This window comes from Mercenaria mercenaria, chromosome 17, assembly GCF_021730395.1.
Source record: "Mercenaria mercenaria strain notata chromosome 17, MADL_Memer_1, whole genome shotgun sequence".
Classification (NCBI taxonomy): domain Eukaryota; kingdom Metazoa; phylum Mollusca; class Bivalvia; order Venerida; family Veneridae; genus Mercenaria; species Mercenaria mercenaria.
The window spans coordinates 37,428,744-37,451,337 of record NC_069377.1 but is presented as its reverse complement, the minus strand read 5'-3'; the positions used below and the strand labels follow the sequence as shown (position 1 = coordinate 37,451,337).

General features: G+C 34.8%; 1 protein-coding gene across 1 annotated transcript in view; it reads right to left on the bottom strand.

Annotated features, from left to right (window-relative positions):
* LOC123537483 (uncharacterized) overlaps positions 1 to 16,308 on the bottom strand; it is a 40,184-nt gene extending 23,876 nt beyond the window's left edge. The window contains exons 1-8 of the mRNA XM_045321217.2: positions 15,656 to 16,308; positions 14,776 to 14,944; positions 14,262 to 14,332; positions 13,700 to 13,914; positions 12,359 to 12,519; positions 10,426 to 10,534; positions 6,367 to 6,412; positions 4,910 to 5,001 (exon numbers count right to left, since the gene is read on the bottom strand). Of these exons, the coding sequence (XP_045177152.2) occupies positions 4,910 to 5,001; positions 6,367 to 6,412; positions 10,426 to 10,534; positions 12,359 to 12,519; positions 13,700 to 13,914; positions 14,262 to 14,332; positions 14,776 to 14,944; positions 15,656 to 15,998 (1,206 nt within the window). The 5' untranslated portion in view covers positions 15,999 to 16,308. The remainder of the gene's footprint in view (positions 1 to 4,909; positions 5,002 to 6,366; positions 6,413 to 10,425; positions 10,535 to 12,358; positions 12,520 to 13,699; positions 13,915 to 14,261; positions 14,333 to 14,775; positions 14,945 to 15,655) is intronic.
* Between the last annotated feature and the right edge of the window lie 6,286 nt (positions 16,309 to 22,594).

Genomic DNA, 22,594 nt, shown 5'->3' with positions numbered 1-22,594 from the left:
CATGTTTACATACAAAAATGTCACAGAAATATCTATGTTAAACAAGAGTGCCAGACTGTCCAAAATACGCCCGTCTAAATATTCAGTTACGTATCATAAAGGTAATAATGTTGATATTATGCCCACAAACATTGTCAGCAAGTTTGGTGAAGATCGGATGAAAACTGTTCGACTTAGAGAGCAAACATGCTTTGGACATCGACCACGGCCCGCCACCGGTGTTCACATAATACGCCCTGCTCTTTCAGAGACAGGCATACAAAAAGGGAACAATTTCAACAAAATAACAAGAGGACCGCCTTGCGGGTGCTGATGCTCATCTGATTTTTTTGTACAATAGAAAAGTTGTCCTACCCATGATTTTCTAAGTCCAAAAAGGGCCATAATTCTTGCAAAAAGCAGGATGGAGTTATGTTTCTTGATGTACAGAGTCAGCTTATGATGGTGAACAACAGTTGCAAGTTTCAAAGTAATAGCTTAGACAGTTAAGGAGAAAAGTTTACCTAAACATAAAACTTAACCAATAAATCTAATAGAAAGTCCAAAAGGGGCCATAATTCTTGCAAAAAGCAGGATGGAGTTATGTTTCTTGATGTACAGCGTCCGCTTATGATGGTGAAAAACTGTTGCAAGTTTTAAAGCAATAGCTTTGATAGTTTATGAGAAAAGCTGACTTAAACATAATACTCAACCAAGAAAACTGACTTTCGAAGTCCAAAAGGGGCAATAATTCTTGCAAAAAGCAGGATGGAGTTATGTTTCTTGATGTACAGGGTCAGCTTATGATGGTGAACAAGTGTTGCAAGTTTCAAAGCAATAGCTTTGATAGTTTAGGAGAAAAGTTGACCTAAACATAAAACTTAACCAAGAAATCTGATATTTTCTAAATACAAAAGGGGCCATAAATCTTGCTAAAAGCAGGATAGAGTTATGTTTCTTGCTGTACAGGGTCAGCTTATATGGTGAACAAGTGTTGCAAGTTTCAAAGCAATACCTTTGATAGTTTAGGAGAAAAGCTGACCTAAACATAAAACTTAACCAGGCAACGCCGACGCCGATCAAGTGATGACAGTAACTCATCATTTTTTTTTCAAAAAATCAGATGAGCTAAAAACTACAGTTATGTCACTTGCTTATAAGGTCATCTCATGATGCCGAAGACAGGTGTGAAGTTTGAAAGCATTTGGTCCAGTAGTTTCTGAGAAACCTGTTTACATACAAACTTTAACCTCAACTTTTGTGAAGATGCAACAGTGATTACAAAAGCTCTACTATTTGAAAACACAAAAAAAAAGTTATCAGACATAAAATCGCCAAAAATATGCATATGTCCACTCCATGTTAATCATATATACCAAGTTTCAATTAAATTGGATGCAAAACTTTAGAAGTTGAGTATACAAGGTAGAAATGCAGTTGTAATATTTCAAGGTCCAGAAAAAGGGGCCACAACTCAAGAAAATCAACCTGTTAACTTGTATCAGAAACAACAGAAGCAACATATTGGAAGAAAGTACAGTGGAACCTTCCTAATCCGAACCCCTCTAATCTGAAAACCTCTCTAAACTGAACAAATTATTTGGTCCCATTTTTTCTTACTCATTCTCTATTGTAAAAATACCCTTGTAATCCGAAACCTCTCTACTCCGAAAACCGAACAGACTTTTGTGATATTTATATTTTATTACATTAAAATCTACCCTTCTAATTCAAACCTTAGGCAATGTATTTGATGTAAATCTTGCTCACTTTTGACATTTTTTGAGTCTGTTTACAGTTTTAACTATTGCTCATTATAAAGGTGTCAACAGCAATAGGCCCCAACACTGATAATCAAAAGTCATGTATAAATTTTTGCTTTGTAGATGCTTGCAATAAGCACAGGTGTGAAAGAAGCAAGTACAAGTACTTTGTTTGTAAGGATAGACATGTATGCAACTAGAGATGCTTTTGAGAAAAGCGCATGTCTCCCACAACTGCCCCTATCAAAAATGTCTAGTTTCTCTTGATGGTTTAGACGAGTAGATCCAATTAGATGGTCTGGACGAGTGGATCCAATCAGTAATTCAAGGGCCATAAATCAAAAGTGCCTAGGCGGATTTGGCTAGTTATCGAACTTGGCTAAGGTCTTATGGCCAAACACATTTTGTTTAAGTTTGGTGAAGATTGGATGAGAAATGTTCGACTGAGAGAGCAGACAAGAGTAAAAAGGCCGATTTTTTGGTAATTCAAGGGCCGTAACTCCAAAATGCCTTGACCGATTTAGCTAGTTATCGAACTTGGCCGAGGTCTCATGGTCAAACACATTTTATTCAAGTTTGGTGAAGATCGAATGAGAAATGTTCGACTTAAGTACGGACAAGAGTAAAAAGGCCGATTTTTCGGTAATTCAAGGGCCATAACTCCAAAATGCCTGGACTGATTTGGCTAGTTATCGAACTTGGCTGAGGTCTTATGGTCAAACACATTTTGTTGAAGTTTGGTGAAGATCGGATGAGAACTGTTCGACTTAGAGTGCGGACAAGAGTAAAAAGCCTGATTTTTGGTAATTCAAGGGCCATAACTCCAATACGCCTGGACCGAACTTGGTTTAGGTCTTATGGTCAAACACATTTTGTTTAAGTTTGGTGAAAATCAGATGAGAAATGTTTAACTTAGAGTGCTGACAAGCTTTGTGACAGACACACAGACATACATACAGACTGGAGTAAATCAATATGTCTCCCACACCACTATGTGGTGGGAGACATAATAAGTAAGCTCAGGGGTGTAAAATTCCACTCGCCCGCTCGCATTGGCGAGTTTAAGTATGGCTAGGACGAGTGGATCTCGCTGTATACTCGACCGATCGGGCGAGTAGTTTTTACGTCGTAGCTTTAATGAAATTCAGAAATTACATCTTGAAAAACCTCAACAAACTTTGAGATAGTTCAGTTGCTTCTTTGATTGACAGGAATTTACCCGCGAATCGTAAGGATATCAAAACGTCATGCCAGTAATTTTCCATTCCATAAGCACGTGCGACCTATCGTAATATTAAATTTACATCTCCGTTACTTTTGTTTATCGATACGTACACAAAAAAAACGTGCGTAGTGCATTCATTTTTTAACATTATCGCTTCAGCTTTTCAACATCGCTTGAGAAGTAATACAATTTGAAATCTACTAAGATTTCAATAAAATATCGACGGAAATGTAAGCAAATTTGTATGAAAACGGTCGAATTTTCATATAATCATTTGTTAAATTTCAAACAGCGCGATCTTAATTACTGATTTCTTTCTAAGAGAAAATAAGTGATACATACTATGGGCATAAAATTCGGACTTTTGACCAGATTGAACAAAAAACAGAATTAAAAAATCTTAAATAGTGAAAAAGCGGCAGTAATTTAAAGGTCCATTACTAAGAGAAAGTGAGTTGGCAATTTTTTTCATAGCCAGTGCATAGACTTCTGCAAGACACTAAATAATGAAGATTGGCAGGTCAAAATTTACAGAAGGTCTTTGGAACTCAAAGAAATGTATGTGTATTATGTTGAAATTTCAATGAATCGACAGAATGACCCCCCAGGTCTTTTTAACTTTCTTCATACTTCATAGAAAAATAATTGTACAAATACTGCGATTTATTTCGAATTTCTACATACCAACTTTCATTTTCCAATAAAATGAAATAGTTTCTGTGCTTTTTAAAAGAAATTAAAATGTTCACTTTCCTTAGTATTGGACCTTTAAATACATTGAGTAAAGCGATTTTTTTTTTGGTAAAAAGGTCTCGTGGACGTAAATAGAAATGTGGTTTTAAAATAAAACAAAATGATGTTGTTGCGGTTTTTAATAGTTTTAAATGAATCTTTGTACATGTATTTTTTTTCATAAAATACTCTTCTCAAACGGTAATGTAAATTCCTTGAGGGCAAATAGGTCACATGGCGCGAAAACTGTAATATGACGTAATGCCATGACAATCTCGTGCAACAATACCGCTTTGATCTCCACTTCAGAGGTCATGATACCGACACACTTCTTTTAGCGCTTTGAGAGGATGTTAATTGATGATGAAAAACAGGCCAATTACTTAGTTTATCAACAGAATAATTACCGATGATCGTCAACTTTTTTTTTTGTTTTCAAGACGGGTAGGTGGATGATGATTATTGTGTCCATATTTTTAGGACACTTTTCAAAGTAATTATTTTTCAGGAAATAAGTCTTGAGAAAATGAAAATAACTGATGTTTAATACTTTCCTGACACTTTGTGAAAATACGGTAGGGGTTAGACTGTGATTATTTTTACTATCGATGCAGTTATTAATCGATGCAGTTATTATGGAAAGCAACTTGGTGGTGGAGATGACAAAATTAGTGAAAGAAAAATGTCTGGTGTGAAAAGGAAATTTAAGAGTAACAAAAACGAATAATCAAAAAGGAAACGTAGTGTACAAGTGTTATGTTTGATATTTGCTTGTACATAATTCTCCTTCCATAAAACGTGACAGTATTAAAAATGTCAATTATTAGGGCGAGTGACTGTTCACTAAGGGCGAGTAGATTTTACTAGCTACTAGTCCTGCAGGGCCAGTGGTGTGAAAAAGAATTTTACACCCCTGTAAGCTACTTTTGGGAACATAAGAGTGGGGGAAAATTGTTTACAGGTGATATTGAGAAGTTGAATTAACATGAAATTTACATTACACTTAAGCAATCTACATATTGCTTATAATTTAATTATTCTTTATTAGTCTGTTCACAAAGGGATGAATCTACACATTATGTTTAACAAATAGCATAATTTTTCATTCTAAAATAGAAACCTCTCTATCCGAAAACCCCTCCAATCCGAACTTTTTTTCTGGTCCCAGCAAGTTCGGATTAGACAGGTTCCACTGTAGCGTCAAACTTACCAAGCAATTATCACAGAGGGATTTCATGATCCACACCTTCCTATAAAAACTCAATTCATGGTACCTCTTCCTCTCCAATGGATTCTTTGTACCTGTAAATATCGAACGTCATCCGGTAAAGTAAGTGCTCCTGCTGAGCCAGGATCCACAGTTGGAAACCAGCCTCAAAACTCCATGAGAAAACCAACATAGTGCATTTGCGACCAGCATGGATCCAGACCAGCCTGCGCATCCGCGCAGTCTGGTCAGGATCCATGCTGGTCGCTTTCAAAGCCTATTGCAATTAGAGAAACTGTTAGCGAACAGAATGGATCCTGACCAGACTGTGCGGATGCGCAGGCTGGTCTGGATCCATGCCAGTCGCAAATGCACTATGTTGGTTTTCTCATGGTGTGGCTCAATTATGATTGGTTATTTTTGAGTAAGAATTGATAATTGACTAATGACAAGGCTGTGTTAAGAGTTTTTGTCTCGAAACTCAGTTTCATACCCTTGGCGGCCTTGGGGCATGATCATCAGACTAAGAGGACAATTAGCACTACTTTATTCACCATAATCATGTTTAAAGATTTAATTCTGGTTAATCTATTTCGTTCTTTAACAGACATATGACAGATGCCACTTTTTGCTATAATACTGAAAAATGTAAGTATGCTTTTTCAAGATGAGCTCTTACACTGGTTTCATTTCTTTAGATGAACTGTGGAAAACGGCAAAATAACTTAACTTCATCCTTAAACAAGGAGCTGCTTTCAATAAACGCTAGATGCCCCCAGTGGCATCCTTGTCGATAGATTTTGCACCTAAGTCCAAAACAAGGTCAAGGTCAAACTGAGGTCAGGTGATGTAGGAAGATGAGGAATGGTCACAGTTTACATCTCGTGGGCTGAGCACGAAACTATTGTAACTGTATATAAATAAAGAACAAGATACAATAGTTTCGCGCTCAGCCCTCGATCTGTATTAGTATCAATTCATTCTTGTAAGGGGTACTGATGCTAGACAAAACGGCCCCATTTGGTTAACCAAGAGATGGCCCATATAAAGCAACCAAAGTCCAAAATGAGGTCAAGGTCAAGGTCAAACTGTTACATCTGCATTAGTATCAAGTCATTCTAGTAAGGGGTATTGATGCTAGACGAAACGGTCCCATTTGGTTAACCTCATACAGACGGACGAATGAACGAACAGACAGGACAATCACTATATGCCTCCTGCATCAGTAGATGCTGGGGGCATAAAAAGGATAATTTCAGGAGATATTAAAATCCCACTTTTGTTTCACATTGTATGCGCACATATGGCTATTTTCCAATACAATAAAGTTCTGTATTTACAGTGTTATTTGCATTTACAAAGTAAATTGTCTACCTAGAGAATGCGTCTCAAACACATGCTGTTAAACAACTGTAATCTATATTGATTGCTTCTATAAAAAAGACAAGTTGCTAACTTACCAACTACGTCAAAAAATTGCTCATCTAAACCCAGCTTGAAGCATGTCTGTAAATAGAACAAGATAAATGTCACCTTTAACGAGAATACATCAAAATGTCAAAAGCATTTTAGAATGTTAGAATATGAAACATAAAATCTGAGCTTGACTGTGGAACATCCTTCTTAATGATGTCTTTAATATGTCTGCTGTCTGTTAGTGTCTGATCCATATTTCACATAACAGGGGTTTTCACCAATTTCTTTTTCAATTCCCCATAAGAATTATATGACATTATACATAATCCTACAGAACTCAGGTGTCAAAATATAGAGTGAGATTTCTTCGTTAGCATCAAGGCTACATTTCTTTCTTAACATTTTTGTAAAATTTCACACACAAAAAAAGAAATTCCTAAATACAGTGGAACCTCCCTTATCCGAACCCCTCTAATCCGAAAACCTCTCTTAAACTGAACAAATTATTTGGTCCCATTTTTTCTTATTCATTCTCTATTGTAAAAATACCCTTGTAATCCGAAACCTCTCTACTCCGAAAACCGAACAAACTTTTGTGATTTTTATATCTAATTACATTAAATTCTACCCTTTTAATCCGAACCTTAGTGAATTTTTCTGGTGTAAATCTTGCTCACTTTTGACATTTTTGAGTCTGTTTACAATTTTAACTATTACTCTTTATAAAGGAGTCAACAACAATAGGCCCCAACACTGATAATCAAAACTCATGTCAGATTTTTGCTTTGTAGATCCATGCAATGAGCACAGGTGTGAAAGAAGCAAGTTCAAGTAGTTTGATTGAACAGAAATTTGTAAGAATAGACATATGTACAATAAGTACTGCCAATGTAATAGTTCCTTATTAATTTGTTTCTCCTGTACCTTCCTCAAAACATTTTGTGCAATTTGTTCATTTAAAGCAGCAAATTTATTCACTGAAAGTAGTACTAATTCGGATCATTACAATAGCCAGACAAGTAAATTATTCTCCTTTTAGCTACTTAGAGGTAGGAGTGGTGAAAAGATGTTTACAAGTGATATTGAGAAGTTGAATAAACATGAAATTTACCTTACACCAAAGCAATCTACATGCTGCTTATAATTTGATTGTTTTTATTAGTCTGTACACAAATAGATAAATCTACACATCATGTGTAACAAATAGCATAATGTTTCGTTCTAAAATAGAAACCTTTCTAATCCGAAAACTTCTCTAATCCAATTTTTTGTTGGTCCGAGCATGTTCGGATTAGACAGGTTCCACTGTACTGTAACTTACATAAAGTTCTAGGAAATCAAAAAGGAAATTTTCGTAAATCCTAACAGTGGATTAAACAGTAGTTATGGCTAGAAATTGCTTTTGAAAAAGGCATGTCTCTCCAAACCAGTTAATATAAATCGAAGTCATATAAGGGTGGTTTTCAAAATAATGAAGCAAAAGTGTGACATAGGGGTTGAAAATTCAAACCTATTTCTTATAGTGGTCACCTATTTTATATGATAGCAAATACTTCAAATTTCAAGGAAATAGCTTTGGGAAAGTGTTGAGAATTACCAGTCAGAAAATATTTCAGCCTTTAATTCGAAAGTTTGGTGAATTTCCAGTAAAATGGATGATAAATGCTGTAATGTTTTATGACAAGGAAATATGTATAACAGTAATTTTTTCAACATATATGATACGTAATATGTATATGTGTGTGGTTTGAAACTTAATTTATCAAATATTTGTGGACATTGGTTTTTAAAATCACCATTTCTGCATAAATATGACATGAAAATAAAATTCTACCTAGAAAAGTTGTTGCTCAATGAAAAATAATTAACATATTATTATAAAACCTACTTTTTTCTCACAGTTTGCATGTTCATAAACCGCATGCCAAATTTCAAAAATGTACGGTAATAATAATTTCTAAAATTTTCATCTCAAAACTGAGTTATTTCACAGGTGCACAGGGGACACATATTTGAAAATCATTGTTGTATTCATTTATTATTACTTTTCTGTTTATAAGAAGACTATTGGTGATCAACTTAAGACAAATGCTTTCAAACAAATAGTGTATTCCATAAAATAACTGCAAAACTGAAAATTTTTCGCAACAAAACATGAAAATTCAGCAGCATGTAATGTTTTAAATGAAAAATAAGTGACTTTAAATGTAACTAATACATTGAAATCACTTAGTTTACATGCAATGCTTATTCAATATATAAAAATGACAAAACGTCATGCATGGTAAAATGGAATGGGAAAATACATGCATACTTTATAATGTTACTGAGAAGATGCACAGGGGACAAATTGCACCCAAAAATATATTTATAGAATATGTTCATATTTAAGTAAAATTCTTTCAACTATACAATATTCACTAGTGAACATTAACATATGTAGGCAAACTTGACAGCTTAAGAAGCAGTAAAGTTGATATTTCCACTTTTTAACTTGAAAATTGGCAACTACGGCAAAAATGCAAACAATGAATTTTAAATTGTCCAGTGTTTCTTTTATAATGCTAAATTATCAAGTTATGCCTAAATTTTGTGTACACATTGCATAGAATATAGAACTGCCACCATATATTACAGCAATGCAAAGTTAATTGATGAGTGTGAAAAAAGGGTGCACAGGGGACATCACTTTTGGCTTTATGAATGTTAAACTGTCCAATATATGTGAAGCTGAAAGCTGCTTTTGTATCCACTGTAACTCCCTTTCAAAGAAAATAAAGTAAAAACTCACTTTATTTAAAGAATAAAAGAAATCTGATGCTTAACTACTGAAAAGGTGCACAGGGGACATTTTTGGGTGTATAGACATTCATCAAGATTCTGAGGAAGTTGATTCATTAAACAAAAAAATCATATTGTGTCTTCAAAGCTTAAAGGATTAAGACCTTAGAAAAACATTAAGACTTAAGAAAAGTAATAGGGTTGTGAAATTGTAGAGTTCAACATTTAAATTTAGTATTTTTTTCACTATTTTTTGTAAAGGGGGTTCAATCATAAGATGTGAAATATTGTTAAGAATAAGATGCTGTTTATGAAAAAAAGTAGTTTGCTTTTAATGTGGGGAGTTTAAGTTTTATGAAAAATCAAAGCTGTAATAATAAAGCTTGGTTTGAAAACAATAAAACACTGTTGAAAACTAGCCTTCATGTAAAATGTCACACTTTTTCGGGTGCACAGGGGACAAAATTAGCTATATAATTCAATATAACTTTATAACTGCTTGAGCCATTTAGCTGAAATTGCGCACATTTATTGACTGCATTGATCTGGATATAATAAACCTCAAAACACTTTCTAAAACTGAACTGAATTAAAATAAGGTGAGAGAGAAGAAAAAGCTTCATTATTTTGAAAACCACCCATAAATGAAAGACTGAATTGAGTTGTATTCTGAATGATGTGTTAATATGGCAGAAAATTTGTGCCAAATTGTTTGAAAATCCTTCAAGTAGGTAAAAAGATATAGAGCAAACAATAAATACTGCCTCTGAACTTCGATCTCACCATACAAACCTTGACCTTGAACCTACATGACTGAAAAATGCATGTTGTCACATAAATTCATGGCAAATCCTTGTGTCATGTTATCTGGGGTAAAAAGATACAAAGCGAACATTTTGTGGTTAGACGTACAACTGTGCCAGAAAATGTATGTCCCCTCTCAAAACTTTGTCCCAAAATATATTTCATATAAATTATCTCACAGAACAACTCTAGCAGAGATCAATGAGGAATATTTGAACAGCAATGGAAATCTGGTCAACACTGGGTTTTACAATTGAAATTTATATAAACAAGGACAGAATTGCACTCACTCATATATTTTTTTAATCCAAATCAGGCATGTGAAAGAGAAAATAGTATCCTCTAGTTGAGAAATACCATAAGTTTTAGAATAAAGTGAAAAAAGTTTAGCAATAATGTTACCAGTATTTTTTTTTAGCAAAATAGTCAATAGGTGAACTGAAAAGTGGACCCCAAAGTATCATTTGCTTTGCCCTTCAAGTAGGCAACATACATAAGACTGTAATGATTATTCTCACCTTTTCTAAATCCCCCTCTGTGTCTGTATAGACCTTGTACCACAGCTGTAACTTCACTCTCAGTTTCTGTTCCCACACCTTGTATGGCATCAAGTTCTTCTTGTCAAACCTACAATACATGTTAATACTGAACATTTTCTAAATGTGAAAAGGACAATGTGGTAGGTCTGAACTAAATGTTAAATAAGAGACCTTGTACAAGGATATGCCTCATAATAGTGGAACAAACTTTTCTCTTTGCTAAACTGTTTTTGCCATGTAATACTGACAATGTTCCTGGTCAACATAACATTACTGACATGTCTGTGCAAGAAACTGTTACAATATTAATGCAGGAAACATTAGTGTTTGAACCACAATACTGATATAACAAAAATCTTCATAATTTTGACTTGATTTTACTAAATACAGAATTCTAAACGTCTCCAGGGCCAGTACAATCATCTTTTTTAAAATTTCATCTTACATTATTTTTTTTACCAAGATATACTAAAATCTAAATTCTTAAATATTCTAGTGTCCAAAATGGGTGAACGAAAACAAAAATTCTTTTTATGATAACTCCAGAATTAATCAAGATATTTTGAAAATTATGAAATTTCCTATTGCCACCCACGGAGTCCTTTACAATGATGTAGAATATGAATGGTACTGTCTTGTAACCAAGCAGAAAACAAGGAAAAATTCCTATTTAAAGGAAAGGTGGATCAAACATTTAATATTTTCTTCAGTCATTTTAACATCCAGTGTACTCGTTTGGCCATTTTTGGGGCCGAATATGGGCCCCATTCCCCTCATAAAATAATATGTTTTTTTCCCCTTTCTCAGAAGAAAATTCCCCTGATAATAGGTTGTTTGACACAACTAGATATGAACTCTCTTTAAAGTTATATTATAGTGCCCCTAAGGAAGGTTACTGCTGCAATATAGTTACATTAGTTAGAAATGATTGAAAACAGTATTAATAATGTGAAAAGTAGTAACTTTTATATGGCTAAAAACTTCCCCTTTTTGTCTCAAAACGACGGAAAATTCCCCTTCCTGAGGGTATGGGTACCTGTCCCCAAAAGTTGTCTAGTGCCCTGACATCTCACATTTGTATTAAGCCCAGGACCTTTATACTGGCAATACAAAACTGTCCCTTTTATGTAAGTTAAGCGGGCTACATTCCGATTGAATGTTAATATCTAAACGGAAAATTTCTTATGTCAACCACATTAATCTAGTCAGTATCAGAGATTATCAAAAGTTTTGTTGGGTTCTAAGTTACACTGACACAATTTGGGTTATACAGCAACCCAAGATGCCCCTCCAGACATTATTCAAAAATTTATATGCACCTATGTGTAGGGTGGCAAACCACATGACGTGACTTGGGTACACACAGAGATTCTGGTAACATTTTGCCTATATTTTCCTTATTACTTGACGAATATCCGTAAGATAAAGAGCATCAAAGACAGGAAAATGTGTAATTTCCTCTGCACAAAACATTTTGCAATCAGTTCTCAACTGCTTCCCCCTTCTGCAAGTGTACGTTATCTACACAGTCCACAAAAAGCAGTCAGGCTAAGAGTTTAAGTACCGATAACTGATGGCAGATGCTTTGTGCAGAAGAAAGCACTCATTTCACTGTCTTATACACATTTTATTTTATGAAAATCCATCAAATAATAAGGAAAATATAGGCAAAATGTTACCCGAACTGAGACATTTTCAATGTGTGTACAGTATCTGAAAGTCACATGGGTTGTCCACCCTGAGGTAGAACTACTGACCTTCCACTGGCTAGCCGGATGCCTTTCTCACATGACAACTTAAGCAGGGCTTGAACCTACACTGTTTAAGGGCAAATGACAGTAAATCTGTCCAACTAACAGCTTGTTGATGTGAACTATATGAATGTGGATTATTTGACAAGGATGTTGCTTACTTGAGTCTCTGGAATGGTGTACTGAGAAGTGACGTCATGATGAGCTGCATCGTGGAACTTTCCCGTGCCATCATGAAACAACGTTCTAACTCAAAATGCATCACCTCTCCAATGTTCAGCTGACTTTGACAAAGAAACAAGAACAAACCTATCTGTGGTATCTGTAAAATGTTCCAAGAAAATAAAATTCTTAACATTAAGGCCATTAAACAAGTTCTTTTACTATTGGTATGCTAATATTATCATTTCAATCAAATGCTAGACATTTTAAAGATCAAATTAAGTTTTCCTTCTCAACTGTCTATGGAAACTACATGTAATTTATGCAAAATATTGTTCATTTCTTCACAGATTTCTACAAACAGCACATCCTGCTTTCAAGAACAGTTTATAATCCATACTCGAATCTATAAGTAGTGATCTGATAAAAGCCTGGGTGATTCAAAACAAAGACATCATGGAATGTCAGTTAAAACTATGTATAGAAGAACATTCAGTGAGTCAACTCTAAACTAGCTCAAAGCAACTCTGAGAAGGAACAACTTTTCCTTCCATTATAATATATATATTTAAAGGGACTAACCCACACAGTTTAGGCGAAACATAATTTCTCTAAAAAGTCCATAAAAAGAGAGAGTACTGGTACAAACTTATAGATATAAGATTTTTGCAAGATATTCTTTTAAATAACAATATTGTGCAGAAGGTATTAAACCGTTGCAACGCTTTGGAAAAAATGCAGAAAATTTACATTCTTTTTGCATTTTTACCAATATCTAACTTTAACATCTTATCAGTTTTCAGTGTCATATACATTCTATGCCAAACTTGGTGGAAATGAACATGTTGAAAATTTTCACCTTAACTGTGAGCAAGAAGCTTTAAGCCTATTGCAAGTGTAACCAAAGCAATAATGTTTGACATAAAATATTTACAGAAAAATCTACTGTGGTAATTTTAAATTTGCAGTTGGAAAGTTTGTTTGTTCTGGGTTTAACACTGTTTTACAACAGTATTTCAGTTATGTAAATGCGGGCAGTTATCCTAACCAGTGTTCCTAGATTCTGTACCAGTACAAACCTGTTCTCCGCAAGTAATTGCCAACTTCCCCACATGAATTATCAGAGGTGGAGGACGAATGATTTCAGACACAATGTCTTTTAATATCAAACTGTCACAGAGAACATATGGCACGTCTGGGAATCAAACTCACGACCCGTGATCTGTAGATCTAAGCTCTCCCTATTGAGCTAAGCGGGTGGGCACAGAGGGAAAGGAAAACCTTTTTCAAGAAATAACACAATTTTCAAAGCTCAATATATGATGGACTGACAGTATTACCTCCCACATTGCCATCATCTGGTCTTTCTTCCCCTCAAACAGCACTTTGTCTTCCCAGTCCATGATCTCCTGAGCCAGGGCCTCCCTTTCAGCCCGGCGTGCCATGATCTGCCGAATACGATATTCACGTTTCTTCTGATACTCAGCCTCACGCAACTGGTTCAACAGGTATGTGGAATCATGGAGAACGTGAGTCTTGGGTCTTCTTCTTAATCCTAAAATCATTAACATTCATAAAACAATAAATGGTTTTAAAGTATTAAGGTTTCATACAAAGACATAAAACAATAAAGTTTACTCCCTGACATGATACAATAAGTAAAGAAGTATAGAATCATCTATATTTGGACATAAAGATCGAATGAACTTTAAAATATGAACTTGATAAAACAGAAATATGAAACCACTTCTTCAACAAGTCCTAAAAAAAATCTTTAAGGAGAATCCTCCAATAGGCGTAACCAAGAAAATTCAATCAACAAATTTAAATTGGATTTCTACATAAACTTTTATGATATCATGTATTCATACGTCCTCATGAAGTCACATTATAATATTTTACCAAAACCTCCAGAGCCGCCCTCAGTTTTCTGTTCTGTAGTTGCATCAATGGTCGTCTTTTCTCGGAAGTCCCTTAAAAGTAAAAAAAACAAACAACTTCTAAACATGTTAAGCACCAACATTCTTTCAGGCAAAAATGTCATTCTGAGGTTTTCAAATTGCTGGTCTGAAGGGTGTAGTTAGTGGAAGGGTCCAATGCTGCAAACTCCTTAGCATATTTATATTTGAAGGGTGTTCCTATGAAGTACATAAAGTTTTGCAAAGGAGTACAACGTCTAAGATGATTGGAAATAATCCACATAATCAGCTTTTCTGCATGGGTTTTTTAACATACATTCTTTTTTAATTTTTTGATAACAGGTATACATTTTATGTCAACATTCGTGTAAATGAAGAGACTGATTTTTTAAACCCAAGTGTGAATAGGTTAAGATGAATTTAGGAAGTTTTATCCCTTTAGCTTAACATCAAACACTGACAGCTTTCCTTGACATTTATTATGGTTCATTTCTTACCTTGGCAACAAGGCTAATTTCTGTTCCAGCATAGTTTCCATTTTCTGAGCTCGTTTTGAAATATAATGATCTGGTCCATTAAAGCGATAGCAGTTTTCCAACATCAGGCGGAAATCTGACACAAAGTCTGTGATCGTTGTATACTGATGTTCTTCAAATTTTTTCTTCACTGAAAAATATTAACTTATTAAGCACTTGGGTACAAATTGTAGTATATATTTTTGATATGCTAAAAATCAGACTTTGTTCAAAATTTGGTAACAAAAAAAACTCAAAGGAAAACAATTTTTGGTCCCCACTGAACAAATAAAGATAAAATGAAACAGTCAGTCTAACAAAGACTTTCAAAATTTAAAGGTGCACCCCTTCAAAAATATAAGTTACATATTCTTACACTGATTCTGACGTGAAAAAAAATCAACATCACAGGAAAACTAAAGCAAACCCAGATCAATTCCCTCTTTTCCATTTCTTTCTTTAAAAACATTTTTCTGAAGTTCAATGCAAATTTAGGGCCCAAAATGTTAACTTAACTAGAAATCTGGAATCAAACGTAACACCATGACAGATTGGATAAAGACAAATTTTTACCCTTCAGTCCAAACAAGGATTTATTTTTATGGCAAAGGGAATACAACCTTCAAACACAAACTTTCTTTCATAAGGATCTGTCCCATTTTCAATATTATTCTAAATTACAGTCTGCATAAGCAAAATATTCGAAGTTCAAAATATCTCTCTACTTTTTTGGCTGCACAAGATAAATGACTACATTCTTAATTAATGCACGAAATTTGTGAGCATTATGCCACGAATGCAAAATTTTGGCTACAAAATTGAGTGTTAACTTTTCTTAAGAAAAATAATAGCCGGGACATACTTAATTTTAACCACATTGGTTTCTCAATGCGTTGTTTGTAAACTTCATAGAGATCTGGTGCTGAAACTTCCACTGACTCCATGAATGGCCAGTTTGCAGCCCTCTTTGCATGTGACATTAGGTCTGATAGAATCTTGTACCCTGCCTGTAGTTCTTCATTCAGTTCCAATGTTATTTCACTAGACGGTACATCCTCTCCATCTTCTTCGTTCGTTTCTTCCATCTCTCCATCCATCTGTTTATTTTCATTTGTTGACAAACTGTCAGCTTCTCCAAACTCCATGACCTCATTTTCATGTTCATCAACAGGAATGGAGGCAGTCTGTATTTCTGGTTCTACCATTTTAACAGGCTGTTACAAAGTTAACTGATAATATAGTATGTTATTGTTTGTTTACATTTTAGCAAATAATCGGAGTCTGCGAGGGGTTTCCTGAAATTCTGGAACCGAGTTGACCTCATTCAGTCCGTGATAACTAATGAATAAAGCGTGTCTCAAGAAAGACAAGGGCTAACATTGTGATAAAACGGTGTTTTGATAAAAACTGAACTGAATGTCAATGAAACCAGAATGATTTGGGGTACCCGCATCTTTGTTTTTCTTCAGTAAATCACCATCATCCACCTGTGAGAAGAGATGTTTCAGCTCTTCGACTGGCTGACCTAATCACCAAGTACGCATAAATTTCTTATTCTTCCGCATTTATTAAGTTATTACAGGAACACAGTCAGAGAATAAAAAACATTGAATAAATTATAAACAACATATTTTGAATCCGTTTGATATAATGTTTTGGTTCAAGGCCTACAAATAAAAGATATAACTAATGTAGTTCTCAGAACTATATTTTAGGACTTCTTTTGCCCATGATTTTATGCAAAATAGTTGTTATCAGGTTGCCGGCAGATTTGTATAAACAGTAGCACACTTTTGATATTTACGTATTTTAATCAGCCAGATTTCAGTTTTATATTAAGACTGGGTAAATGAATACTGACAGAGTATTTTTAAAGTACTTCTGCCTTGTGTCCTATTTTCTCATCGCGCAACAGTTTTTGACGTCATAATTTTTAATTTACTTACGAATAAAACTATTTCATATAACGGATATCTGTTCGGAAGTGGGTATTGTGATGGCCGAGCGGAAATAAAAACAATTTATACGAACATACATTTGTGGCATAAGTTGATTTTATATGAAAGTCATCGTCCAACTGTTCATAACACTAACATAATTTATAAAATGGTATCAATGTTTGAAAAGGTACGACAGGTTGAAAATAATAAAATCATTCACCTGTACCAAAAAGTAAAGAAAACCAAACCTAACCATGAGTAGTTTTAATACTGTAATATACTAAATTTCTTTAACAACTGTTTCTCTGACAGCGCCGGTCAGTCATAATCGGAAATCGATTGTTGGTTGTATCGATGTAGATAGAATGTAAGAACATAAAGGGTCTCGTTTAAACTGAAATAAAAAAAACTCACATTTTATAAGTTGAAAACATAATAGGAGAGATCGCCATGACGTCACGCATTAACACCTGTTTATCTGGTGGTTGGCAAAACAAATGATTTTACATCGTTTGTGTATGGGATCGGAATTTTTAATTTTTCATCACTTTTTCGCTCATTTATGGATTTTAAAAATTCAAAAAGTTTTGAAATGCTTACAATTTTCATATTTTCTCATTTAAATATCTTTTTTTTAAATGAATAACCATTTCAAATGACATATGATTTTAATAGCGGTGTAGCGATACCCCAAACTTTTAGAAAAAACACTGAAAATTAAGCATTCATAATAAATCCATTTCATTTGGAAATGATAATTAAAAGTAATCAATAAATTGCTTGTTTTATATCCTTTCCATTGATAAAAAATATTGATATCATTTGTCTTATAAGAAAGTTTAAGCCGTTAGAAAAACATCACAGTTTGCAAAAAAAAAAAAAAAAAAAAAAAAAAAAACATGGACGCTCGGCGTCTGCCCACCCGATATTTTCTTATCAGTTCTAAAAATATGAAATACAATAGACAGTTGGCGAAAGTCCCAAGAAAAAAATCCGTACGCATTTTTTAGTACGATAACGGTATCATACATACAAATGTTCGTTGGGGTAACCGTATATGGGTGGATACCAGGCTCAAATATCCCTATTCAAGTTTTCGTGAGGCCCCAAAAGGGGTGCACGTGATAAGAACTAATAATGAAAGTAAAATGTTGTTTAAATTACAGGTTACGGTAAATCTGACTTGAATATATAATAGAGTGGAAAGATTCAATTGTATAATATAACTTAACGTATAAAATGTAATTTTCAAGTGAAATTAAAGACTAAGAGGCCCTAAATTGGGGGTTCTCCATCAGACGGCATTTACATAATGATGTGACGTATCCAATATGTTAAAATTTGCAGTACATTGGTATTAACATGTAATTAAGAAACGAATGCTTATCCTCTATCCAGTGCATATAAAAACTAAGACATATTACATTTTCTTTGAAATTTCATATATAATTCAAGAGGCCCCAAAATTTTAAGGAATTACACTAAAAATGAACAATTCTAACCGGACGTACATGCTGCATATCATTTTTGCCATCAACGTAACATTCAGTTAAGTGTGTGGATATACTCACGCAGTCTTAAAACATTAACTGTACTAAAACTTATTGTGTAAAGTAATTTTATTGCTTTTATTATTGCAGCAACACTTTCTATTGAGGTCTGAGAACACTAAAACCGAGACTTTCGCAAAACACTTTGATACATATAAAATAAGTAACTCTGAGAATTTCAAGAAATTGTAGAGTCAATATATTACATATACATGTTACTTCTCTGCATTTCATTCCTTATTTTCATTTAATTGTTACTGCAATAAGAGTGCGTAAAATATCGGTTTATTGGTTCTAACTTTTCAGACACATATAGTCAAATTGCCAAAATATAGAATACTGAACCAATATATACACTGAAAAAAGTAAACACGCAATATCACTTTCTGGCAAATATTTCATTTGTTTTGCAAAACTTTGATGTACATTGATACACACATATAAATTGCCAAACATTTCAAAATTCCAGTACATTTGAAGAATAGTGAGTGCTATTCTGTTCTCTCTGGTGTTGGTGTCGCTGTTGTTCACATCCTCACCATGGATAAGTTTTGCATGTAAGTTCATATCTTAGCAACCAATATATGTGTTGGATTAAAACTTTACATGAGGCTTTTGTGTCATCTAACCTTTTGAAATAAAAATTATCTTGACTGAGTTCAATACAAAATATTATTCGTTTTCAACGTAGAATATTTGGTAAAAGTTTAGCATGTACTTAAAAACAGGGTGTATTTCAGAAACTACATGCATTTGATTAAAATTTCACATAGTGCCTCCGGTCATCAGACCTCGGGAAGTAACCAATATATGGTTTTGTAAGTCTTGCCGAGTCATGGTCCTTGTTAAACTTAGAAGTTGTTGAATAGTCGAGCGCAAGGCTTTTGGGCAGCTATTGTTATTAAAATCGTTGTCGGACTTTATCCATGGCCAGAACAGGCATTTTTCAAAAATATTTTGTTGAAGCAGTGGCATGCCATAAGACCAGTTGACATTCAGTTGTTTTGAAATGTTGGAGTCACCAGATGTAATAATACTACTACAATATAGAAAACTTTGTGTGACATTACACGTAAATGTTTGTAATTGCGTCTACATCACACAAAAGTGTTTTGCAAGGTAAAAACTTCAGACTTATCAAACTTTAAACCCTTGGTCAATTTATTAATCATTAAACAGTATCAAGACTTTTTTGGATATTTGGTATGTCATTCCTTACTGATGATCGAATTTCTGTATATCGAAATGTAATTAATATGAGTTTCTAAGGTGGTAGTGAAATGAATTACAACACAGGCGCCATATGCTCATGTAACACAAGTCATGCTTAGACTGTCCTAAAGAATGGATGTTGTATTTTTACATTTTGAGAGTATTTTCAAAGCACAAGGCTAGACAAAAAAAAATCGCATGGACAAATATTCATTAAAAAAACTACGTTCGAAGAAAGAACCTCCCCCTCAACGAGAAAGATACGGACACACAAAGGAACAAAGGGATTTGCATACAAACACGATCTCTCCTATTGTCGTTGCTGGTTCTGATGACACGGGCAGTGAGGATACTTTTCCCTTTAAAAATTATACCCATTTACTAAATAATCCAAACAGGACTAACAAAGTCTCTTCTCCTGAAAGTCTCTTCTCCTGAAAGACTTAACATCAGACTGTCTGAAAACTAACGACAGAGACAAAGCCCACTTACTAAATAAACAGTTTCAATCAGTTTTTTTTTCTATCAAATACCCACTCTGAAACAAACCTACATACCTAAATCCTCTGCATCGCTGCGAATTCCGCAAATGCCCGACATCTCTATCAGGGCATTAAAGGTAACAGAAAATCAAACCAGCAACTATAAACAATAACAAAGTTTATTATGAAAAGTAACAATTCAAATACTTTTAAAATGTTAACCAACCGTAAAGTGCAATCTAATATGCAATAATAGTCCAATTATTTAAATCCAGTTTACCAGTGTCAATTCCAAATTTCATCCAAAGAATATAAATAATCTGTTCAAAGATATTTTTTCAAATCCACAATTTTCATATAAATCCTTCAAATGTTAAATGTCTAAACTGTAATATGGTTAAAAAAGAAGACAACTCAAGTTTGCAGTGCGTTTCGTATTAAAATACTTCTTCAGGCAAACATACAATGTATACTAACATGTGTATGACGTCATGACGTCACTTAACATGACATCATAACGTCAAAGTATGACGTTACGTTTGGCAAACTATTTGAATTATATATATTAGTACAGAAAAAAGGCAACAGAACCTATAGTTATAAGAACAATATTGAAGTAAATAGTTCCATATATTAATGTATTATTACTATTATAAAAAAATCCAATAATATAATTTAATTGTAATTGAAAAATCAATAGTTAAATAGTGTGCTCAAAAGTATGTCTACAACAGCAAGTCAGGATCAATAAGATAATGTCTAAATGTCTTAACTGGTAATATTTTGTTATTGAAAAATACAGGACAGTTTTTCAATAAGATCTTACTGTAGGTTTTCCCCTGTCCCCAGACTGCTTCCTATTTAAAGCACATGGAAGGTTCCAGCACTTTCATGTATCATCATGAATAAAAAGATTATTTTAGAAAGATCCAGAATAACCAAGACTATAGAATAATTTAAGCACCCTGTTGAGGGAACCTTCTGAAAGACCATAGACTATAAATAACTTATTGACATACATGATGTCTCAAAACTTGGACAAGCTTTACAGTAAACAATGAGTTATCAATACAAAAGAAATGATAATAAAATGAAGTATAATGGTAAATCTGGTGTTGTAAAACTTCTTGGCAATCTTAAAACCAACAAGGCTATAGGACTAGATCAGATCAGACCTAAAGTGTGCTAAAGGAGATGAAGCATGAAATTACATACAACTCTTCCAAGGCCAACGTATGCCCTGTATACAAGAAAGGCGACACTATGGACCCAGCCAATATCAGTCATTTCTCTCACCTCTATACTCTGTAAAACCCTCTTCATATTTATTTCACATCAACTTTTCGCAATCTTCAACTCATGGTTTAAGATAAAGGTATTCCTGCGAAACCTAGCCGATTGAACTTACACACTGTATGTATACCTTTTTAACAACATCGCTTCTGGCAACCAAATGAACCTCATTCTCCTTGGCTTAAGTAAGACATTCGACAAGGTAACTGTGTGGCATTGGTCTGCTGATGCGTCAAGTGTGGTGTGCTGTGTTTGTGTGCTTGTCACCTTCCGCTTTCAGCCTCCACCGCTGGCTAGCCTTCTGGTGAACAAGGAGCCGAGTGCGTAAGTCTTCCTGCCAGTACATAGCCTCTCTGCAGACAAGCCCTTTTGCAGTGCCTCCCAGTTGGCGCAACACGGTAATTGAGCACATTGCGGCCTCAGGCAGAACTGCAGGGGACTCGGAGGTGGTCTGCCCCCAGACATGTGGCATGCCAGGCCCACCGGTGTGTCGACACGCCCTGATGCCTATGAACAGACCCCCCAGCTATGGGACAAATAGCTCCTGTGTTCCCAGGATAGGGTTTTTAACTCGGAACTAAGGGTGAGGTAACCCCGAAAGAAACATAGAGAGTTGAAGACAGAGGTGCTGGGCCATTGGCACTCTCTTAACGAACCACAGCACCATGCAATATCGCTATGACTACACAGCCATCCGGTATTCAACAATGTGGTGCTGAATCTCTGAGGTCCCTCCAGGGGGATTCAGTGCCGGGCTCTGAGTCTCGACAGAGTCCACCCACAGCTACTGGGGGTCCCTCCTTCAATCCACAACATGCAAAGAGAAGAAGGAGGAACATACCAAGGAGAAGAACGAATCAGAACTTTCAGGCTGATGCATTGGAATGCGGAGGGTGTCTTCAACAAGAAAGCTGAACTTGAGCATATCCTCCATGAGAAAGACATCAATGTCTGTTGCATTCAGGAAACACACCTACAGCCAGAGAAATCCTTCAAAGTCAGAGGATACCAGTGTTTTCGCTGTGACGGAATTGGCAGACGAAAAGGAGGCATCATGACATTGGTCAGGAACAACATCAGCGCTGTCCAGACCAACACGCATATGGATGACTCGAGTTCCAAGTTCTTAGCCTCAGAAAGAACGAGTTCAGCTTGAAACTTGTGACTATATACTCTCCAAGTGGCAAAGTTCTGTCCAACTGTCTGTTCTGTCTGTTACAACTGATGAAACCAGGTTCATCATTGTAGGAGACTTTAACAGTCACTCACAAAGCTGGGGATATGACCACCTGGATAAACGTTGAGAGGAAGTGGAGACCTGGCA